Source organism: Alnus glutinosa, chromosome 2 (genome assembly GCF_958979055.1).
Source record: "Alnus glutinosa chromosome 2, dhAlnGlut1.1, whole genome shotgun sequence".
Taxonomy (NCBI): Eukaryota; Viridiplantae; Streptophyta; class Magnoliopsida; order Fagales; family Betulaceae; genus Alnus; species Alnus glutinosa.
This window is the reverse complement of record NC_084887.1, coordinates 21079675-21101674: the sequence shown is the minus strand read 5'-3', so window position 1 is coordinate 21101674 and position 22000 is coordinate 21079675. Positions and strand designations below refer to the sequence as shown.

General features: G+C 37.2%; 1 protein-coding gene and 1 pseudogene across 5 annotated transcripts; both read right to left on the bottom strand.

Moving 5' to 3' along the window:
• Positions 1-4199: 4199 nt before the first annotated feature.
• Positions 4200-8002, bottom strand: LOC133861645 (uncharacterized). Of its 5 annotated transcripts, none has more exons than XR_009899054.1 (4): positions 7823-8002; positions 6351-6474; positions 6173-6234; positions 4200-4510 (listed from the first exon to the last, which is right to left on the bottom strand). XR_009899054.1 is itself a non-coding variant. In XM_062297433.1 (3 exons), the coding sequence occupies exons 1-2, from the start codon at positions 7547-7549 to the stop codon at positions 6174-6176; spliced, it is 1260 nt and encodes a 419-aa protein (XP_062153417.1). In that variant the 5' UTR covers positions 7550-8002; the 3' UTR covers positions 4200-4510; position 6173. The 5 variants fall into 5 exon arrangements, 2 of the variants coding, with proteins under 2 accessions (XP_062153417.1, XP_062153416.1); XR_009899055.1 differs by having other exon boundaries at positions 6351-6451; XR_009899056.1 differs by lacking the exon at positions 6351-6474.
• A 465-nt stretch (positions 8003-8467) lies between these two features.
• Positions 8468-13710, bottom strand: LOC133861643 (uncharacterized; annotated as a pseudogene).
• Positions 13711-22000: the final 8290 nt, after the last annotated feature.

Below are 22000 nucleotides of genomic sequence, written 5' to 3'. Positions count from 1 at the left end.
AGATGTGATCAAGAAGATCTACATTCTCAAACAATGGAAGAATTCGATCCTTCCATGCTAAATAATTCTTCGCGGTAAGCTTAGTAGTTGTCATTGAAGCGATTTGAGCTATGGTGGGAATTGTTAATGATGGTAGTGATGAGAGAGAATCATGAATTCACACTCTTGATCGTTTGTAAGCTCTGATACCATATACAAAAGTTAGAATAACTTGTAGAATTGATCTCTTTCACAATTTGGGAAGAAATATCTATGTACTGTTGCATTTATGGAGTACTAAAAATACAGTCTTACAATGTTGTACAGAAAATTTTGAAATATTCTATGCATACTGTTACCAAGTATCTATTTAACCAGCAAAATTGATAAATATGTATAATAACAAGAGTCACAATAGCCCTTTTTTTTTCTTTTCTTTTTTTGATGATTTGGAAAGCATCTGAAATAACTAGTGAATTACAACACTGTTGTACGCACTAGATGATCGAAGACATTGTTATCTTTGATATTGTTGTTGCTATTTATCACTTTTGAGTAGAAATCATTAGCTGTAAAGCTTGTTACTACGTGTTTAAATGAGAAGAATCTCTTGCCGGACCTAATATGGCTTAGAAAGTAGAAACCCTATATTCTTTGTAAAAATTGTCATTTTTCCAGGTAAGTTCTACTAGGTGAATTGAGTGAAGGTCGTGGACAGATCCGAGAAGCTCTTGCTGCTTTTGTTGATGCCCTTCTACTGGAACCTTATTATGTTCCTTGCAAGATCTTGTTTGGTGGTGTGTTGTCAAACAGAAGCTTGAAGGTATTGCCCGTGGCAAGAAGCTTACTGTCTGATGCATTAAGGATAGATCCTACCAACCGTAAGGCATGGTATTACTTGGGAATGGTTCACAGGAATGATGGAAGATTATCTGATGCTGCAGACTGCTTCCATGCTTGAAGAATCCGATCCCATTGAAAGCTTTAGCTCTATCCATTGACACCCTCCAATCTCAATCTATCGTAGAGTTTTAAATTTTTTATTAGGTGAAATTTTTAATATTTATTTGTTCACACATTCATTTTTATTCCTTTAATTTTCTGCAACGAAGTCTACACCCCCCATGCTTGGGAATTGTTTTCTTGTTAAATATTTGCTGTTTTGGATACTCCCCCACAACCCCATTTTTATTTATTTTTTGTTGTCTCACTTCTCCATGATAAAGGCACAAGGTAAAAAGTTGCAGCAGAAACCATGTTTTTATTGAACTTATTTCGTGCAAATAAGAAGAAAAATAAAGTCATTGATAGTAAGATGGATGGATCGTAGAAAGCTTAGGTTGGTGAAGAGGGCTTATAAACATGTTTTGGTTAATTTGCAATTATTGCTCAGCTGTGTAAATCTGTGTTGAAAGAAATTTATAATTTCATTTTCTTTGTGATGTATCGATTCTATTCTATAGTTCTCTCTCTCTCTGTCTCTCTCTGATGTATCATTTTTTTTTTTTTTTTTTTTTAATTTTAAGCCATAAAATCAGCTGCTTGATCTTTTCCTTATAAATATATTATGTGTTGTGTATATTCTTCATTAATTTTTTGTATATATATTTCAACAGTCATGAATAAACCATATTCAAGGTATGACATTATGTACACAAGTTAAAATGTAACGGACTGCCAAACAGGCTATATTCGTTCCCAACGTCTTTAATTTTGACAAGACAATACATTGAGAAAAATATTATTCAACGGCGTGTTAAAATACAGTAAAAGTGAGCTACCGAGAACTAAAGATATGCATTGTAAAATATACTGATATAATAACAGGTAAAACACAAAGAAAGAGCCACACTCTCAAGAATAGCGCAGGTAACATATTAGTAAATGTAACCGCATTGTGACGGGCGTTGATAGAGTGAGAAGGGTACGAGTGTAACGGCAATACGGTACCAACCGGTAATTGGTACAGTAATTGGCAAATCGGCCTTATCGGAATGGTTAGTGGTTTTAGAAAATATTGAAATCGGTTATAACTGGTAACCTGATATATATATATATATATATATATATATATATATATATATATATATATATATATATATATATATATATATATATATATATATATATATATATTTGAATGCATTTATTTATTAAAAAATTAAAATAATAAAATTTAGAATTTTGCCCTTTTACTTCCATTCAAACTTAGGCCAATATATGGAGTCAAAAAATGTTGAAATGCTTTTTAAATAGCTAAAAACGTCTAAATTAAGCTTAAAAAGCAGGCTCAATACCCAAATTAAGCTCCGAAGACCCAATTTTTTAAAATTTTAGTAATTGAGTTTTCACCTATAGATAAGGTGGGATTTGTTTTTTCTCACTCCGTTTAACTTTTATTGTTTTCTTGCTTCTTTCTATGCATGCCACGGTAAAGTCATCCCAACATCATCAATAATGCAGTTGCATCATGATTCATACATGTGTCTATCTCTCACTCACTCTATATGTTTAGGGTAGGAGGAGGATAGTAAGATCAAATATGTACAAAATATGTATGGATAATTGCATTTTAGTCTTCCCAATTTTACACCATCCGATCATACCTTTGGTCACTATTAAATTATCACTTATGTCAAAAGTTTAAACTTGTAGAAATGAACGAATTTAATCATTTGATCAACACTCTAATAATCATCCTCATATATAGGTTCAAACTCTATTTTTAATAAGTGATGCCTAACATGTTAAATATTTAATTGAAATGAATGATAAATCAATTGAGACATGATTTGAACTCAAGACCTCTACTCTGATAGCACGTTAAATCACAATTTACCCTAAAAACTTAAGCTTATAAGAATAAATGAATTTAATTATTTAATCGATACTTTAACTGTCACTATTTCGTTTGGACTCAAATATTAGATTTTTCATTTCAAAGAGTTAATTAATGATGAACTTGGTTTTCAAAATTTAGCAATTTTTTGAGTTGTTCCTGTATTGTTCGGTGTTTGTTTTTACATTGGCTTATATTGGCCAATGATTATCATCCACCCTAAAACGAGTTTAGCACAATAATCGCCAACTTAACTTTCTAACCAAACATGCCCATATCTTTATAATCATGTGCGTTGATTAACGTGATATTATACTCCATCTTTGTAATCATGGCGTATGCCATTAAATGCATTGATAAACCTTGTAGAAATTCTGAAGAAACTAAGTAGTTAATAAATACATTGACTGGTAATGAGCAAAATGTCATGATATGTGTAGAATGAAACCATGTGTTTTCTTTCAATTATATAATGTTCTACTACATATGGACTTCAGCACACGAGTCAAATTAGACTAGAAATCATTAGGTATATGTCTGATGACACTCGCATAATGATCGTGTCGAAGTTACATTTATATGTTTTAAATAATAATTAATTTTTTTTGAATGGTTTATTTATTTCGTTAGTTAATTTTTTAATTAATTTTTGTTTAACTTTATCTTTTTAATCTTGACCCTTTTAAAGCAAAATGCTAGCTCCGCCACTGACTGGTAGAGGAAGCGAAAGGGCGTGCTTTTGGATAATGTGAACTTAAACTTATACAAATGTGATAATGTGAACTCAAACATATAGCTCAATTTATAATTATACATATTTATGAATTATGAATCAACAATTTATAATCTAGATACTTAAATACTCAATCATAATTTAGATACTTAATCATTATATTTAAATATGACTATAAATCGTTAGATAATTAGATTATACTTGATCATTGTACTTAAGTATCTAGATACTTTTAATCCTTATATAACTATGAACTTAATTGGATGTCTAGCATTCCTCATCTATGAGGTATGCTTAATGGTGTGATGGTACTGTACATGTAAGTAGCATAGAATCTTAATGTGGTCTCAGATAGATATAGAGGATGAGTGGGAAAATTAAGGTAAGACAATTGGGAAGACATTTGGGCAGCTAATAAATCTGCCAATATTTAGGGAAAAGATACCACATAGAAGATATCTGCTAATGAATCAGCAAGATTCAGCAAGGGGTTTCTCTTAATAAAAAAAATATATCATAGCTGAATGAAGAAAATGTCAGTGAGATGGAAATTGATTCTTGATCAACTTAAATCCGTTAACAAAATGGCAACCGGATTTACACTTTTCAAATCATTAGTAGGCAAAGTGCAAATCAAATACAAAGTCGTATAAAACAGAATATGAATAATTTTAAAACCTCAAATGTTTTTACAATATGTTAATGAAGCAGAGAATAAATATACATCTTTTGTAAGATATCTCCAAAATATTCACAAGTTCAAAGAACTTTTCCCAACTTCACAAAAAAAAGAAGATATGAGAAAATTCCACTGGCAGCATTTGGCCTCTCAATAAAGTGAGAGCATAACAAAAAAAAGTAGCATTAGCATATAACCCACTTTGCACTAACAAAAAAACACTTCTTGCTTTTCACCCACATCTTGCAGCTGACTTCTCCCACAGATCTACACATCACCCCTGCAAGTTTTAACACACCCATAAGCATTACACAACCATGACTAACAGCCATGTCATTCTTATGTGCACATCAAATATGCATGAAAGAGCATGGTTAAGGGCAAAAAATGATGGCAGCACCATGGGTCTTATTAAAAGTACCTAATGCTCGAGAGCATCATTCTGAGGGCCATAGGTTGACTTTTGATAAATGGGAGCAACTTCCTGGTGTAATTAATAAAGTTTCTTGTCCGTGTCTAAATTTTATGTCCGCACACATTTCCTATAGGTTCTAAGGTTCTTGCAGAGAACTAAAATATCATGACCACCAATATTTCTATAAAATTTACAAATCAAGCTTGTTCGGCATCCAAGCTGTCTTTTTAAGTGCAAGACCTTTAAATTTTTACCACCATATTGAAGAAAGTAGAGCAAGAATGATATGTTTAGGAGTTTATTGCTAAGGCAGCCACACATAGACAAACAAGCTCACCTTATGCAAGACTAGCTACATGCTTTACTGACAAGGGTTTCTGCCTATAACTTGATTACTGCAAGTGAGATTGAGAGTGCTAAAGGATATAGAAGTACCATTCAAGAGTGACTTGTTTTAGGCTTGAACAGACACGCCTAAGGGGACTTGTATTAAAAAATTCCAAGTTGAAGCAAGATTGAATCTTGCGCTCTTTTGTTGGAAATCCACCACAAGGCATGAAAAATCAAGAGAATCCAACATTGATCTCCGGTCTTCCTGATGAGATATCTATGCAGATTCTTGCTAAAATTCCTAGGATCAACTATTTAAATCTCAAGTTGGTGTCTCAGGCCTGGAACACTGCCATTCTGAGTGTTGAACTTGACAATGTGAGAAAAGAACTTGGAACTACAGAGGAATGGCTGTATATATTAACAAAGGTTGAAAATGATAAGCTTCTATGGTATGCTTTATATCCTCTATCCAGAAGATGGCAGAGGCTGCCACCAATGCCGAATTTTGCTTTTGAAGATGAATGTAGAAAGGGTATGAACCCCCTTCGGATGTGGCATATGGTGGGCTCGAGCATCAAAATTGCCGATGTGATAAGAGGTTGGCTTGGGAAGAAGGATACGTTCGATAGAATGAGGCTTTGTGGTTGTCAAAAAAAAAAAAAATTGTTGGAGTGAAGCAGCTGATATGTCAATTGGCAGAGCTTATTGTAAGACAGGCATCTTAAACAATAAGCTTTATGTTGTTGGAGGGGCTACAAAGGGCCCTGGTGGATTGACCCCACTTCAATCTCAAACGTGAGGACTGTATGAGGTAGTTTTCATGTTTAATAGTGCGACCGAAAATCCTAAACCATTAAATTTGGGATAGATCACTCTTGATAATTTTTTTTTAAAAAAAAATTGGTCTCTAACATTATTCATTTATATGTTGGATTAGAAATAACATAAACATGTTTCTAGTTTGGTTCCCAGTATCTGGCTTTGTCTAACCTACTACAATTCCAAATGCAGTTCAATTCAGTTCTGTCCTTATATATATATCTTTTCTTTTGATCCATCCTGAAAGGATCTTTGACCTTAATTTAGAGTTCATAAAGTGCCCGACTTAATACTTAAGATGAATTATTCAACCAAAAAAAAAAAAAAAACTTAAAGATCAAATAAAAATAGAAAAAATTAAAGATGAAATAATACCTTAATTTGCTCCCCGCACTTCTTTCTTGCTTGATTTCTTCTCCAAATCTGTCTTCTTAGGCCTGCAAGTTTAGCACACACCCCATTAGCACTTAGGCAAGACATAAACCCACGAAAATCTGACACATATCCATTTCTCGTGAGGGCAAAATGAAAAAGAAGAGAAGAAGAAACTTACATTATATCGCAATACACTAAGACAGTGGGTGATCCACGGCTTCTTTTTGGTTCCATTGCATATTTTTGGTCCCACACAACTGATATGCCTAATGACTTTGTCTGGGGCATAGGAGAAATCTCAACTATGACACAACGCAGATAATCATTGTCTGAGCACTGTAAGAGACAGAACTTGTGCTTCTCCAGATGGAGGAAGCCAGGATGTCTGGCCTCAGCGCCCAAGATTCCATAATCTTGGAAAAAAAACACACCGTGTTCTTTTAAAGTGCCTTCTAGCCATAGATTTAAGTTTAAATCATACGCTATAAATAAAATGTCATCTTTAAAAACTTCATCCTCATGCCGTTCAATCCAATATAGCGTATTGCCAACACTTATGGCTCTTTCTCGCCATCTCGTATCACACAATCGGTGGAGCTTGCGCTTAGCTGGTGCAAGCATTCCCCAAGTTCTGTGTTGCACATCATAGGAATAGAAGATAGCAGAACGTTTATCATCCTTTGTATGGTAAGCAACAAGAATCCTTTCTGGACTCTCAAGAGCCGCAGAGATACATATACGCTCTGGATATGCGTAAGGAAAATTGGGAGGGTTAGGAAGAGCTTCCCATTTTCCTTTGGCGGGGTCAAAAACCTCACCCCATTGATGGCGAAAATGTCGATGGTGAAAATCATGATTACGCACATAAATCTTAGTGCGTAGAACAGACACGTCGAAGTGACATCTTCGAGAAAGCATAGGTGGAACACTGACCAATTCTTTAGACACATGAGGAGTAACCCTCAACTTGTAGCTTAATCGAATTGGCCGCGACTGTGCATAGCTCATCCCACCAAAAGAGTAGATGTGGGATCCTAAGAGAGCTAAGCCACAATCAGACGGAACTTTTCCTTTCCAGAAAGGAATTAATGGTTTTTGGGAGATATGGTCGGCAATGTTAAGGGTAAACCACCTTGTTGCCGACCAGCAAATTCCGTCGTCTTCTACCCTAGGGTTCTCCTCATCCACACAGAAAAATATATTGTAAGAAAAAAGACAAGCATGTGAATCAGATGATGGTCTAGTCCGCCGTGGAGGCAGAAGCGTCGCCACCGTGCCAAGGTGTTCATCCTTGTACTTTTTCGTAGTATATTTGGGGGGACTGCCATGTTTGGTGGAGTGGATGGCTTTTCTTTTCTTTGAGGCGAATTGATCCATAGAGAATGAAACAAGGATGGATTTTATGCGGATAACGGAGATTAGGAGACTTTTAGTTGAATAGGAGGTAAAAGAGAAAGATGAGAGCCGTGAGGTAGATGTAACGTTGAGAGGAGGAAGAGAAAGATGAGATATTGTTCAGTAAAAGTAGAAAAAGCAGAAAGAAAATCAAGCAATCTCTGGAGGTATACGTATACCCACAATCTCAAAAGCTTAATCTAGCCCAGACAAATCCCATAAAAATGCACAGATTGAGAGAGAGAGAGAGAGTACCAACAGAGCTCCGGAGACAGAGAACGCCGGTGAAGGATGGCCCGGTGGAGGGTGGCCGACCGCCGAGAGACAACCAACGCCGCCGAGAAAGCTTGTGGCTTTAGGTTTCGGTGGGGAGGAATATTTGGGGGAACGCTTGTTACTTACTTTAGTCTTAAGGTTATGTTTAAGCTATGGATAATGGGCACAAACGCGCGTTTAACCTATCACAACTGGAATTAGTGAAGTAACCTGCGAAAGAAGTTGATTTTCCAGCCGTTGGATGAGGATGTCAATTTTTTAGCCGTTCGATCATCTAATATAAATTAAATAGGTCGAGAAACAATAAATTAATAGGAGACTTTTAGTTGAATAGGTATTCCCATTTTTTGCGGATTACTAATCCCTAACCATGACGTAAAAGGAGAACAATTACTTTTTAATTACGGAAAAGGAGATAATGACACGTGTGCATCTCTCACCCCTTCTCAAAACCCGAACACCAGTTCATTCACTAACAAGCTTTTATCAGCAACTGAAACCTCTAAAATATGCGTAGGTTTTTATATGTAAAGAAAACTCAGAGAGCCATGATTGAACGTGAAACCTCATTCACCATCTCTAATCTAAAGACCATTAACATGTAATAAGTACTTCACATAATCATAAAGCCATGAAATTGGAAGTATCTCCTTCCAATCCAATTAACAAATTAAATTCAAACTTGAATAATAAATACATCAACTGTTATTTTGTTTTGCTTATGGACAAGGGGGATAAAAATGAAAACAAATTCCCTGACCAACCTCAAGACCTAAGCTTGAAAGCATATAAACAGAGCTTTCAAACCTGCTGTGCATAATTTATATTGAAAGGAAAAGGAAAAGCAAGAGCAAAAACTTCACAAAAAGAAGATCACAACCGAAATCCACAAAACTAAACTAATATCGCTTCCCAAGAATTACGCCAATGATCACAGAGACCAGAGCTGCTTCGAGGATGAACTTAACGGTCATGAGAGGAGAACCCTCGGCAGATTGAACATGTGTCTCCAAAGAAGATGAGGTTTGAACAGAAGTTGCTTCTGACTTTCTTTTGCTCTTCCTTTTTGATGGAGTGGAAATGGTTGATCCAATGTCCCTGGATTTGACCTCTAATCCTTCCCTGTGTTCAGCTGGACTGCCCCTATCTCTCAAGCTCTTTCACTCGCTTCTCTAGAAGCATGATTTTTTGGTTCTTTGCTTCAAGCTCTTCAAGAGAATGCTTCTGTGCTGCTTCGCTTTCCAACTCCTTTTGAGAATCCTTTTCTTTCCGGTTGGCTGGAAATTTGGACAAAGAACAGTTCAAGAACAAGTGTTTTTAACATCCTTAGATTGAAATTCCATATAGAATAAGTGATTAAAGATCTACAAATAGAGAATCAGGATTCAGGCCACAAAAATCAAACAGGAAAACTGCAATTTTGTTCTGAGAAATGGCTAATTATTGAATTATGAATTATGTCAAAGATAGAAATGAAGCCTTGATTTGAAATTATTTGGCACTGTGGTAATTTGTTTAAATAATGAATAGTGTGTAACCTGTTCGGCAGTGGTGTTCTGAGCAAGTTGTAACTCTTTCTGAAGTTCTAGCACCTTTTCATGTAATAAGAAATCTCTGTCATGGACTTTATGAGCATGATCGTCCAATTTTGAAAGCAATTCTGTCTCTTTTTCAGCGGCAGCCACCTGATGAATGCTTTGAACCTACAATCATCATATCAGTCAGAAATGATACGGCAAGTTCCATTAAATTTTCAACTGAAAAAGTAAAACACTTGAATTGAATTTGCAGAGCTTATTCTCGAAATCCTGGTTCTAGCAACAATTGCGAATCTATTGGAATACCTCTTGTTTCAGTCGATCTTTGCTTTTCACCAATTGTTCCTCAAGTTCCGTGAGACAAGTTTGCAACACAGCCTTCTCAGTAAGCTCAGCCTTGAGTTTTTCAATCTCGGATCTTAGAGCATCTTGTTTTGCATTCTGTTCCTTCAATTGTTCTTCAAGCTGCAATAACAGTCTGAAGTTCCTTCAAGCCATTTTGATATGTTTCAGCAAGTAGATTGTTCTCTTCCATAACAGAAGATATCTGTATTTTTAAAACATATTTAGAACATCGTGGGGCAAAGAAATGTCCATATCATTGTTCACCAAGGTATATAAAAAAAATTCTCAAAACCCGAGATTGTAGTTTCTGCCCTCCAGAAGCAAGCTGGTGCGCTAAATCTTCTATGGCATTCTTTGAAGAGTTAAGCTCTTCAACTCTGTTTTGTCCTTCTCAGCAAGGGCTGCAGACAGTTTTGCCTGTAAATTGCTCAGTTTGAACTCGTACATGGCCACTTCCTGAGTAAGCTTCATATTTGCCTCAGCCAGCCCCCCACTCTCTTTTTCAAAGTCACTTGACTTGGTTTGTAGTTCCTCAACAATGCTTTCCAGATGCTTTAATTTTGAGAGAGTCTGTTCCAGGTCAATTTCTCGAGCTTCAGCCGTTGTACATGCATCTTGAGCCTGTTCTTCATTCAACTTTATCTGGCTTTCTAGAGTACTTAGCTTCTCAATCAGGTCTTTGGCATCTGAATCTCTGTGAGTGAATCTGTGAATGCCTTCTTGTAACTGTCTTTCTGCTTGCGCAATGCAATCCTGAGCGGCAGACTGTAGTTCAGAGGCTCTTGAGTGCTGGTCAGTTAACTCTGCACCAGTGTTCTTGTCAGAAACAAGTTGTTGAGAAGTGTCTTCCTCCTCTGAAAGAGCAGAGTTTAGCAATTCCTGAAGTTCATCAATCTTGCTTTTAAGCTGAATATTGGTCTCAACTAACAGCTCATTCTCTGAAAAAGATTGAGAAGCTTTATTTCCAGCTATCAAAATCTGTCCTCTAGTTCTTCATTTATGCTTTCTAAAGAAGCCAATTTCAATAAAGTTTCATCCAATTCTTCCTTCGAAGATGCAGATTTTCCTACTGCTGCACCTACCTGCTCTTCATAAATCTTTACTTGGTCTTCATGAATCTTCAATTTCTCAAACAAATATTTCGCCTCAGAATCCCTGTTGTTGAAGTTTGATATAGTTTCCTGGAGTCTACTCTCAGAATCTCTTGCTAGGGATTCATGTAAAAGTTCAAGCTCTGAGTTTCTTGCAATAGTTTGCTCTATCACTTTTCCATGTTGCTCTAGTTGCTCCTCCGCAGATTTAAGCTTCTCAACTCTCTCATTGCAGCAGCCTTAAGATCATTTTCAATGCTTGCCAACTTCTGTTGCATCAGATTCAATTCACTTCTTGAAACCTCTAATAGATTTTCTGCTTCAGCAAGCATCTTGCCAGAACTGATCGATGCATCTTCTAGCCTTCCTTTCTCATCTGTTGCTATATTCAAGGACTCGGTCAACTCTCTTTCCTTTTCATTGGCCATCTGCAATACAACTTCAAGGCTCGATGCTCTAGCTTCGAATGCCTCAAGTTCTGATGCAAGTTCTGATACCATGTCAGAGTATTTCTTGGAATCTATGTCTGCATCTCCGCATTTCTTTTCTAATGTGCTTATCCGGTCTTCAAGTTCATGAATTCTATACTTCCTGTTTCGAGGAACAATTCTAACTCGCTCACCTTTTTACCAGCATCCTCCATTTTGGAATGAGATACCTGGACCAAATCTTCTAGTTCAAGGCTGCGCTGATGTTTCATATTGGCTTGATCCTCATGTTCAGCACATTTTCTCACAGCGATCTTCAACTCCTTCTCAAGCTCCGAATTCAAGATTGAGGACTGGTTTAGAGCTGATTCCAGCTGGTTTATCTTTTCCTGGTATTCCTGCATTTGGCCATTCAGCTGAACTTTTTCTTCCTCGACCACTCTCGATGTAGCATTTAATTCAGATATCTTCTCAGAAAGTACTGTCAATTCTCTTTCAGCATGACTGCATTTTAGTTCTGCAAATTTTAACTGTTGCTCAAGCTCCACAATCTTTTGTTCTACTGCTATAAATCTTGTCTCAAACTCTCTCAGTTGTGATTTTGCCTCATCTGCTGCTGCATTTGAGGCCTGGATTATATCCTCGAGCTCAAGATTCTTTTGAGCTGCAGTTGCTGCGGCAGCTCTGGATTCACTATGAAGATCTTCCAGAGACCGCAACTTCTATTCAAGTTCTGCATTATTTGACAAAGCTTGAGGCAAAAGAGAATCTGTTTTACAGAAATTCGCATCTGAAAGCCTCAATTTTTCCTCCAGATTGATGTGCAACTTCGCCATTTGCTTTGTATTTCTAGTAATATCTGCCAAAGCTGCTTCAAGAGCTTCTTTTTCTTTGATCACATTAGCTAATTCGTGATGTTCAACTAAAACTTGTGCTTCCTGGGTTTTTAACGCAGTCTCAACCAATTCCTCTTGAAGCAGCAATTCCTCTTGAATGGCAGAAAGCTCTGTTGCAGTAGTTTTAAGTGCTTCTTCAACCTTCTGATTTTCAGCAATCTTGTCACACAGGCCCTTGAGTTCTTGTAGGGAAGCCATTTGATGTTCCACTTCTTTTGCACTCAGTTTTGCCACTTCAAGCAATCTCTCAAATTCCAAGGCCTTCTTCGTCTCCAATTCAGCATGTGATCCACTTTGTTTATGCAAATCCTCAAACTTTTCCAACTCACCTGCAGAACATTGCAGCTCATCCTCCAACTCCTCCTTTATCCTCTTTCCGGAGCTTTCTAGCTCAAGGCTGAGACCATCAAATGCCTCTTTCACCTCAGTCAACTCCATGGTTTTGGCTTCTTGAGCTTGCAGGGTGTTTAGCTGCACACTGTATTTCTCGTCGGCTTCCATAATATGCTCTTGCAGTTTCTTGTGACTGAGTTCAAGCTCTTCATACTTCTTTCCACTTTCTGCCAACTTCTCCTTTGTCAGCGAGACGTCATCCTTCAGCTGAGAGTTCTCAGATTCAGAATGCTTTAATGTTCCAGCTAGTCTTTCCAATTCAAACTCAAGTTCTCTCATCTTCTCTTGGGCTTCTACTAATTCTCTGCTCTGATTGCTTGAACTTCTCTCAATGGCAGATGGCTTGTTATCCTCTGCAGATGCTATTACAACAGTATGTGACGCATCCTTCACATCTATAGATTCCTTCTCAACTTTTATGAATTCTCCATCAGTTTCTTCCTCTTCTTTCTTTCCCTCTTTTCCTAATTGAGGTAAGCCTCCATTTGTTACCTGTTACAAGATCATTGGAGTCAATATCAACTACTAAACAATATAAACTATGCATTCATCGTTGCCATGTTGTGATTGTTGAAACTATGTACGTTGGTGAAAACTAAAGAGAAAAGAGAGAAAATAACACAGAATTTTATGTGGTACGGCTCTGTGCCTACGTCTACACGAGTGAGCGGCTTTTGCACCATATGTAACAAAGAATAAGGTCACATTATTACATACATGCTGGCACGAGTTAAAGTCCTAACCTGGCATATTAAAGTCTCCAATATATTGCTTTCAACTGATTCATAAAAATGAGATTGACTACAAATTTATCAGTTTCCCATAGACCCCTCTCCCGTTGTTTGATATATGTATAGTGACAATTTTCTTTTCTCTGTACAACACAGTGACAAGTTCACAATAATAATGGGAGTCACATAAGTATCTGGTGTAGCTTGGAGGTAAGATCAAAAGAAGATTTATATATAACAAGAGCAACAGATATTATAAAGCAAATACAGAAATTATATTTAAAAGGCAAGGGCTGTCACAAAGTACAGGAGCATCCTTGGCAACTAAACTTTTACAGTCATTAAACAAATATAAGATTGCAGTAATTACCTCGGCATTACTTTCAGCATCCTCAGCAGCCTTCTTAATCGGAACTTCTGAGCTCAGTAGTGTGTCGTCTTCCATATTAAAACCAAGATGCAAATAACAGCAAAAGAAAAATTTATTTAAGAGTTAGATTAAGCAAAAGAAATACAGCAGGAATGTAAGTGTGCTCACTTAAATATATCATTTTCTAGAGCACAAAAAGAAACTCTAAAACAAAATATTGAACTGCATTTATTGTGACATCACAAGGAATTGTTGGAAAGGCTATAATCATCTGGGATGTTTTCGTTTTGTTGGTGAATTTCTCCTTTCTGTTGCTTTCTTAAGCTAATGGCAGTTATATGTGCAATTTTGATGCAATTCTCTTTTTGGGAAGGGCCGTGATATGGGGCTCCTGAGTTCTGTGTTTGAGAATCCAACATCTTAATAGACAATGTTATGCATGCCTCTACTAATGTGATTTAGCCGTCTTAAATGTTGGAATCTTTTGAAGCCTGCGAATTGATAAGAAACCTTTCTCGAAGTTCAGAAGTTCTCTAACGAGACTCTCCAATGCTTGCTGTAATTCTCCTTGGTTGTTCCATGGGTTGTCTTCGATACCGTAAACCAGCCCGAAAACGGTTTTCCCAATATCCTAACAAGTGACTGCACTTCTGTATGAATTGCGGACCCTTTTGTTGGAGTTAGAATCTAAGAACTGATCAACTCTCTCTCCCTATCTAGTTGAAAAAAAGTTCCATATTTCATTTGCAAAATTGCTAATGAGTTTCACATTTTTTTAAATTCATTATGGGAAGACACATAGATGTAAAGTCTTTAATTTGCCGTTAAATGAAATGGTACATGTTGGGCTTGTCGACCCAGTGCCTGGTCCATCAACCTACTAATCTAGAACATCTAAATAACTCTACAATAAATCCCTTCCGAGTTCCTAAGCGACGACAATAACTGTCCCCATGATTCTTAGTGAAGGGGGTCGTGGGGTGTGAGGAATATTCACAGTAGAAAAATTCCTATTCCTAGTGAAGGTGCAACACATGGTAAACAGTTATGGCAACATTTGTTATAAAAAGCAAAAAACATAAGTAAAAGGAGAACTTCGTCCCCTTTCTTTCGACCTTATCTTGTTTTCCTTACTGTTATTCCTTTTGATTTATACTGACTTCAAAATTGGAGCTATCCCCCGTCGGCTTGCTCCTATAAGTTTTTTTTGCTCATTTTTTCTCTTTTTATAGGCACTTCCTATCGGTACCTTGGCGCACAATTAACTGTTCTAATAGTACAAAATGTTTCATTGTCTTTTAGTGGAATTTTCTCTTCCATGTAACAGGAAATATTTTGTCTTGAAATACGAAGCAGCTAAACTTTATTCTATAAGGTGACTCGTAAACAAAGGTTATCCTACTATAGAGAATAGGTAGGGTTGGCAATTTTTGACACGACCCGCTAACTCGGCACGAACACAACACGGGAAAATAGGGTTTGGGTTTAACATAATCGGGTTCGGATCATAATCGGGTCGACCCGATTATGACCCGGTTATTATTAAAAAAAAAAAGCAGAACTAGAATCAGTAGAATGAAGAATCTAGAAACGGTGTCAATTGAATTCACTCGAAAGAAAGAAACCAGAAGGAAAGGAACCCTAGCCCGTTAGCCGCACCGGCCCACATGCTCGTCGCCCGTCGCCTGCACTTTCGAGTGAAACCAGAAGGAAAGCTGGAAAGGAACCAAAAGGAAGACGAAATTGAAGAGTATTGAAGTTGAACTGGCATCTCTACAGATTTCAGGTGCTAGGGAGTTTGTTGAATCTCTTTCACGGTTAATTTGTCAAGGAATTTGACTAGTAACCGTGTGCATCTTGCCCCCATATGTAGCTTTAGTCTTCAGGGGAAAAAAGTTATTTTCTTTTGTAGAATCTGCCTTGGACATTTTTTTATAACTTTTCTTGAATGTTGCATAAGGGTGAGAATCTGCTAAGCAGATCGTCTTTTAGTACTGCATTATGTTCCAACCATAAAGACAGTTCAATCTGGATCTCTCTCAAGTGTTTGTATTTGGGTATTTGGGTATTTGGGTTTGACATCTGATTTTGATGATTGGTTTTTGCCACTTCCTTCTTGCTTCTTATCATTTAGTTTCTACAACTCTGCATGCAAATCCTAGATTGAAGTCTGAAACTTTTGTATATGATGATTCGAAGTACTAAGCCTCAGCCAGAACTCTAGATCTTCTTTCATACAGCAACCATACTATGAAATTGATGTCGGGTCGGATCGTATCAGGTTAACAAGTACCCGTTTATGTAATCGGGTCGGCTGGGTAGAGACGAACCCGAATTGCCAAGCCTAAGTATAGGCATCTTTTTTTTTTTTTTTTTTTTATAAATAAGAATTCATTAAAAAGGACAGAGGGGCGCAACCCTTATACACGGGAAGTATACAAGAGAGCCCCAAAAAGGGACTAGAAGAGAATAAATTAAAAAATTCTACGTAAAAAAAACCATTCAAGCAATGATGAGACGATATCCAAAGATATAACATATTAAGCAAATGCTTCCGTAGTTCCACCATTGATGTCTCTACATCTTTAAAGAGCCGCGCATTCTGCTCCTGCCAAATACACCACAATAAACACAATGGAGCTAACCGCCAAGCTTCTTTAGCACGACCATACCCAACCGACGCGCCCCAACTAGTCAACAACTCCAACACCGTTCGTGGCATAACCCACTCTATCCCAAATAAAATAAAAATGCAACTCCAAAGATCACGGGCGAATTCAAAAGTGAAGCAATAGATGATCCATAGACTCCCTATTCTTCTTACACATACAACACCACTCAATCACTACGACATTCCTCTTAAGCAAGTTATCATGTGTCAAAATTTTAGCCAAAGCTGCTGACCATACAAGGAAAGCCACCCTTGTCGAAGCCTTAACAAGCACTTCATAATAGGATCTCACCTCAAATAAATCCCTTTTAGAGGGGTTCTAAACTAACCTATCGCCCTCTCCATGTCGAACCAAAGTGGAGTAAAGACGCTCGAAGAAAGAAAGAATCATCTCCATCTCCCAATCCTGGATTTGCCTCGTAAAAAGAACGTTCCATTGAATAACTACATTATAAACGACCAAGTTATCCACCACCGTCGCATCTTTGTTCCTTACAATACTAAACAGAACTGGAAAGCACCGATTCAAAGATCTATCCCTACACCACCAATCATGCTAGAAACTAATATATGACTCATCCCCCACCTCAAAACGAACAAAATTACAAAACTTCTCCCACCCCCTCCTAATATGTTTCCACACACCCACTCCAAAGGAACCCGACACCTCTTTCGAACACCAACCACCCTTAAGGCTCTCAAATTTTGCGTCAATCACCAATCGCCATAAAGCCTCTCTCTCCCTACCATATCTCCACAACCATTTGCCCAGAAGTGCTCGAAACTGGATGAAATTGTAAACTCCCAACCCACTTGAATGCAATGGAGTACAAATCCTATTCCATTTCACTAAATGAAATTTGGCCTCATCCCCAATCCCACCACCATTAATCAATAAAACATAGATTTTTCTAATTAAAAGCTACATATCTGTCTTCATACAGCAATTGGAGCAACAATGTTCTAGAAAAAGATATGTGGGTATTTGACTAATATTAGTTAGACGTGGCACTATGTTGTAGCTTTTATAATGCTCTTACATCTTTAAGAAAATGAAGAAAAAAAAAATTGGGGGAGGAAGTTATTAGATGTGTAAATAGTCCAAATTATTGTTGAGTACCCTAGAACCACTACATCTTAGACGATAATTTGTCGTACAAGATTAGGATGTCACTGGATTTGTCACTATAAATTAGAAACCATTCCATTCGGACTAATAGAAATAAATAATTTTGAAATCCAGCAAGAAAAACAAAATTTAAGTTCTATCAAACAGAATTATAAGTTCAAAAAGTCCATTATGAGTTGTTCCGATTAATTTAAGATGCAATCCAACATATTCATCCAAATGCAATTAAAAAACACATTACATGGTTGCAATATAGATTCAGTGGGTATGTATCTAGGACAAGTATTTGTGCAGCTGGCCAGCCATAAACCCAAGGATAAGCACAAGATGTAAAATATTCTAAGATGAACCCAACAAGTAAAAATAATAAGTTCGATAAAATTGAATTAAAAGTTCACACAATCTAATTATGAGTGGTCCCAATTCATTTAAGATGTCCCATGTATTCATCCCAATGCAATTACAAAACACATTACACAATTTCAATATAGAATAGTGGATATGCGTTTAGGACAAGTTTTCGCGCAGCTAGCCAGACACAAGGCTAAGGATAAGAGCACTCAAACAATGTAAAGATTCTAAAATGATCCATTTTTAGACATTGCATAACTGAACAGAAAAATATGTCTAAGTTGATTATACTGCTTACATTTCGATATACAGCAAATGCATAGAGGTGTTACATCAAAGTTATCATATAAAAGGTCTGTAAGTTTTTGCATGAAGGACCTGGACAGGAAAAAAATGAACTTCATCATAATACTCAAAGCAAAGCATTCAATTTTTTATTTTTTATTTTTATAATAAAGGTATTGTCTATTTATACATTCTTCGTTATGCAAGACGCTTCTAGGACTATCTCATTGAAATCCATTAACAGCAACATCAACTTCATATAGAAATTTATGGATGGTGCAATTGTCCTTGTTTATTTTAAGATCTGTGCTCTGAATATTTACAACATAGTATTTTCTTTGGAAGTTAAGACAAAGATTATGGCATTCATGGGAGACAAAACTACTTGACTTCATAGTTATGTTGATGGAGGCGTTGAGCCGTATAATTTCTACTGCAGTCAGTGGGGGTTTGCTGGAAGGTTTCAAAGTGGGTAATACTACTTTTTCGCATCTTCTGTTTGCCGATGATACTCTAATTTTTTGTAGCGCTCATTCTTCTTAGTTGCATTATTTGCGGAGTCTCTTCTTTCTGTTTGAAGCTGCTTCGAGATTGAAGGTTAATTTGGCAAAGTATAATTTAATTCCAATGGGGAATGTAGATCAAGTGGGAAGGTTAGCCGGCATTCTAGGGGGTGGGGTTGCTTCCTTGCCGGTGAAGTATCTTGGTCTTCCTTTGGGGCCTTCCTATCTGGGACGGGGTAATCAAGAAGATAGACCATCGACTGGCTAGTTGGAAAAGGTTATACCTCTCCAAGGGTGGTAGAGTAACCCTTATTAAGAGTACCCTCGCCAATTTTCCTACTTATTATTTGTCTTTGTTCCCTATTCCGGGTAGTGTTGCTGCTCGTATTGAGAAGCTTCAACGGGATTTTCTTTGGGTGGGATGGGTGAAGAGTTCAAATATCACTTGGTGAGTTGTGCGAAGGTTTGTACCCGAATTTCAGAAGGGGGGCTGGGTATTAGAAACTTGATGCTCTTCAACTGCGCTTTGTTAGGAAAATGGTTATGGCGGTTTGGAATTGAGAGAGATGCTTGGTGGAGAGTTGCGGTGGATTCCAAGTTTGGCAATTTGTGGGGCAGGTGGTTCTCCCTTGAGCCTGTAGGTGCTTTTGGAGTAGGGTTGTTGAAAAATATCAGGAAAGGGTGGGAAACTTTCTCTAGTTTTGCTAGGTTTGAGGTGGGAGATGGGGTGAGGATAAGATTTTGGCATGATCTGTGGTGCGAGATACGGTTCTGATGGAAGTTTTTCCTGATCTCTTTGGTATTGCTCGGGTGAAGGATGCTTCAGTAGCGGATAATATGAAGGTTTTGGGTGGTTCTATTAAGTGGAACGTGAGCTTTGTTAGAGAGATACATGATTGGAAAGTGGATGTCTTTGCTTCCCTCTTCCAGGTGTTGCACTCAGCCATGGTGAGTAGAGATCGTGCAAATAGGCTCTGGTGGGTCCCTTCCAAGAAAGGTTTGTTCAAGGTCAAATCCTTTTTCAGCTCTTTGGCTTGCTCTGAAGGTAGACGTTTCCCTTAGAAAAGTGTGTGGCGAACTCAAGCTCCTTCGAGGGCGGCTTTTTTTGCGTGGTTTGCATCCCTAGGTAAGATCCTTACTGTGGACAATCTCAGGAAGAAACATATTGTCATTGTGGACAGATGTTGCTCGTGCAAGAAAAATGGGGAATCTGTAGATCACCTTCTTCTTCACTGTGATGTGGCTTCCATTCTATGGAATAACATTTTTACTCGTTTTGGTATGTCGTGGGTTATGTCTAGAAGAGTTATTGACTTATTTGCATGTTGGTGGAAGTCTGGAAGGCCGAGGAGTGCTGCGATTTGGAAGATGGTGCCAATCTGTATTTTGTGGTGTGTTTGGAAGGAAAGAAATCGTAGGTGTTTCGAGGATTTTGGAGAGTTCAATGGAGGATATTTTTGTTTCATTTCTTCATACGCTGTATCTTTGGATGGTGGCTTTTTTGTCCCCATTGTCGATTAGCTTTACTGATTTCCTTGTTCATTTTTCCATTCCTAGTTAGGAGTTTCTTTTTGTATTCTTCTAGTGTACTTAGGGGTGCCTTATGTTTTCAATAATACTAAATTTACTTGTCAAAAAAAAAGTTAACCCGATTTGTATAGGCTACAAGTAGTAGAACAATTAAAGAAAAAGATATCTATGATTTCACATGGGTTTATAACCTAATTAATTGAATAGCATATAGATGTTACTCTGCAAATTAAATGCAAGAATAGTTTCCCACCAAATATTTCTATGCTACATTGCCACCGGCTAAAATGAAAGACTGGGCACAAAGAAAAGAAAACATGCATTCTAAAAGCTTTAATCATGTCAACAAGTACTTGCTCATTTCAAGTTCCCACATAAGAAACCACAATGCAAACCTAAGATTCTACCGTCTGCCATTGCACACTTCTTGTTTTGCCATTCATCTTGAAAATATAAAATTCCCCTTTAATGCACCATGTTAGATTTGAAGAAGCCAGGCAATATCTAAACTTCTGATGGATAAAACTTGATCCCAACATTTTAGTGAGATGGTATCAGCATCTGCAGAAAACCAGCCTTGCACTCTACATAAAAACCATTGAAGCAGATTATGGGCAAGGCCCTCCATCCTATATGCAAGGGTCAATTTAAGTAAATCATATTTTGACTGTCAATAAATGCAGAATCGAAACAATTATGGAAATTAATGTGATTGAACCTCAATTTTGGCCTCCTTCCAGAAACAATTGAGAAAGCACGGAGGATGGACATATCTTCCGCATATTCCTGTCTTATTTTATCTATCTGCATTCATGAAAGAAAAACCAAGTCAATGAATGATTAGACAAAATACCATTTGAAGCTCAATTACTAGAAGCACAAGATCCTATTTGAGTGCATTTGCAGCAACTACATTTGACTTTGACAATGTTATCTAGGAAGAAAACTAAAAAAGTAAAATCAAATAATTAAAAATAAAAGATCACTTGCCTCCTCCAAAATGCTCTCAAATGCTTCACCAACTTTAGTGACTAACTCTGGAGGCACTTGATTCCCTTCCATATCAAAGAGAGCATAGCTGCAAAGAAGAAAGAAAATATGAAATCAAAACAATTATCCATTAAGAGCTCGAAATTTAGAGATTGAAGGAAGAATTACTTCAGAGTGTAGGAATTCCAGTTACTGGAGGAAATGTCACAAAATAAAAATGAAGCTTAAACTCTCGATGTTACAAATGCAATCCATACAAGGAGAAAATCTTATGAAGTGAAATTACTGCTATTTTTACCGGAAGACACAACACAATAACATAAAATAATACTTAGGAACTTTTAATCAGTGACAACACAATCAACTAAATCTCTCTCTCTCTCTCTCTCTCTCTCTCTCTCATACACACATACACACACAAACATCAAACCATAAATTAGAGGTAGCAAAATTCCTTCCACATTAGAACTAGTATTAGTTCGTTATCCAGTAAGCTTAGATGAAACTAAGCTTAACTACGCTTGTCTTTGCTGAACTTAAGGTGACACTAAAATCCTGAATCACCAGAAACAATATATCAGCTTCAACCAGGCATATAACAGCTAATTATGCAGGCCTTCTGACACTAGATCACGTCTAAGACTGAATAGTCCTAACTCCACCTCTACAGCTCAACTGAACTATGCGTTAACCTCAACTAAATTGGGGTCAGCTTCATACATCACGTTTTCAACAACTCTGGGTCAATCACATTTATCATTTTCCCACAGTCGTAATACAAACAATGAGGCAGCTTTTTAGCAGGGAGTTGGCAAAGAGCCGATCACACCCAATTAAGCACAATGTATAACAATGTCACGCCTAGAATGAGGCATTCTGGAGAAAAACAGTTTCTATACAAGATAG

Bases quoted from the DNA above. Each gene is read 5' to 3' on its own strand.
- LOC133861645 (XM_062297432.1), bottom strand. From the start codon at position 7,549: ATGGATCAATTCGCCTCAAAGAAAAGAAAAGCCATCCACTCCACCAAA. The intron at 6,235-6,350 runs GTAAGTTTCTTC...CTAAACTTGCAG, and splicing joins TTAGTGTATTGCGATATAAT to GCCTAAGAAGACAGATTTGG.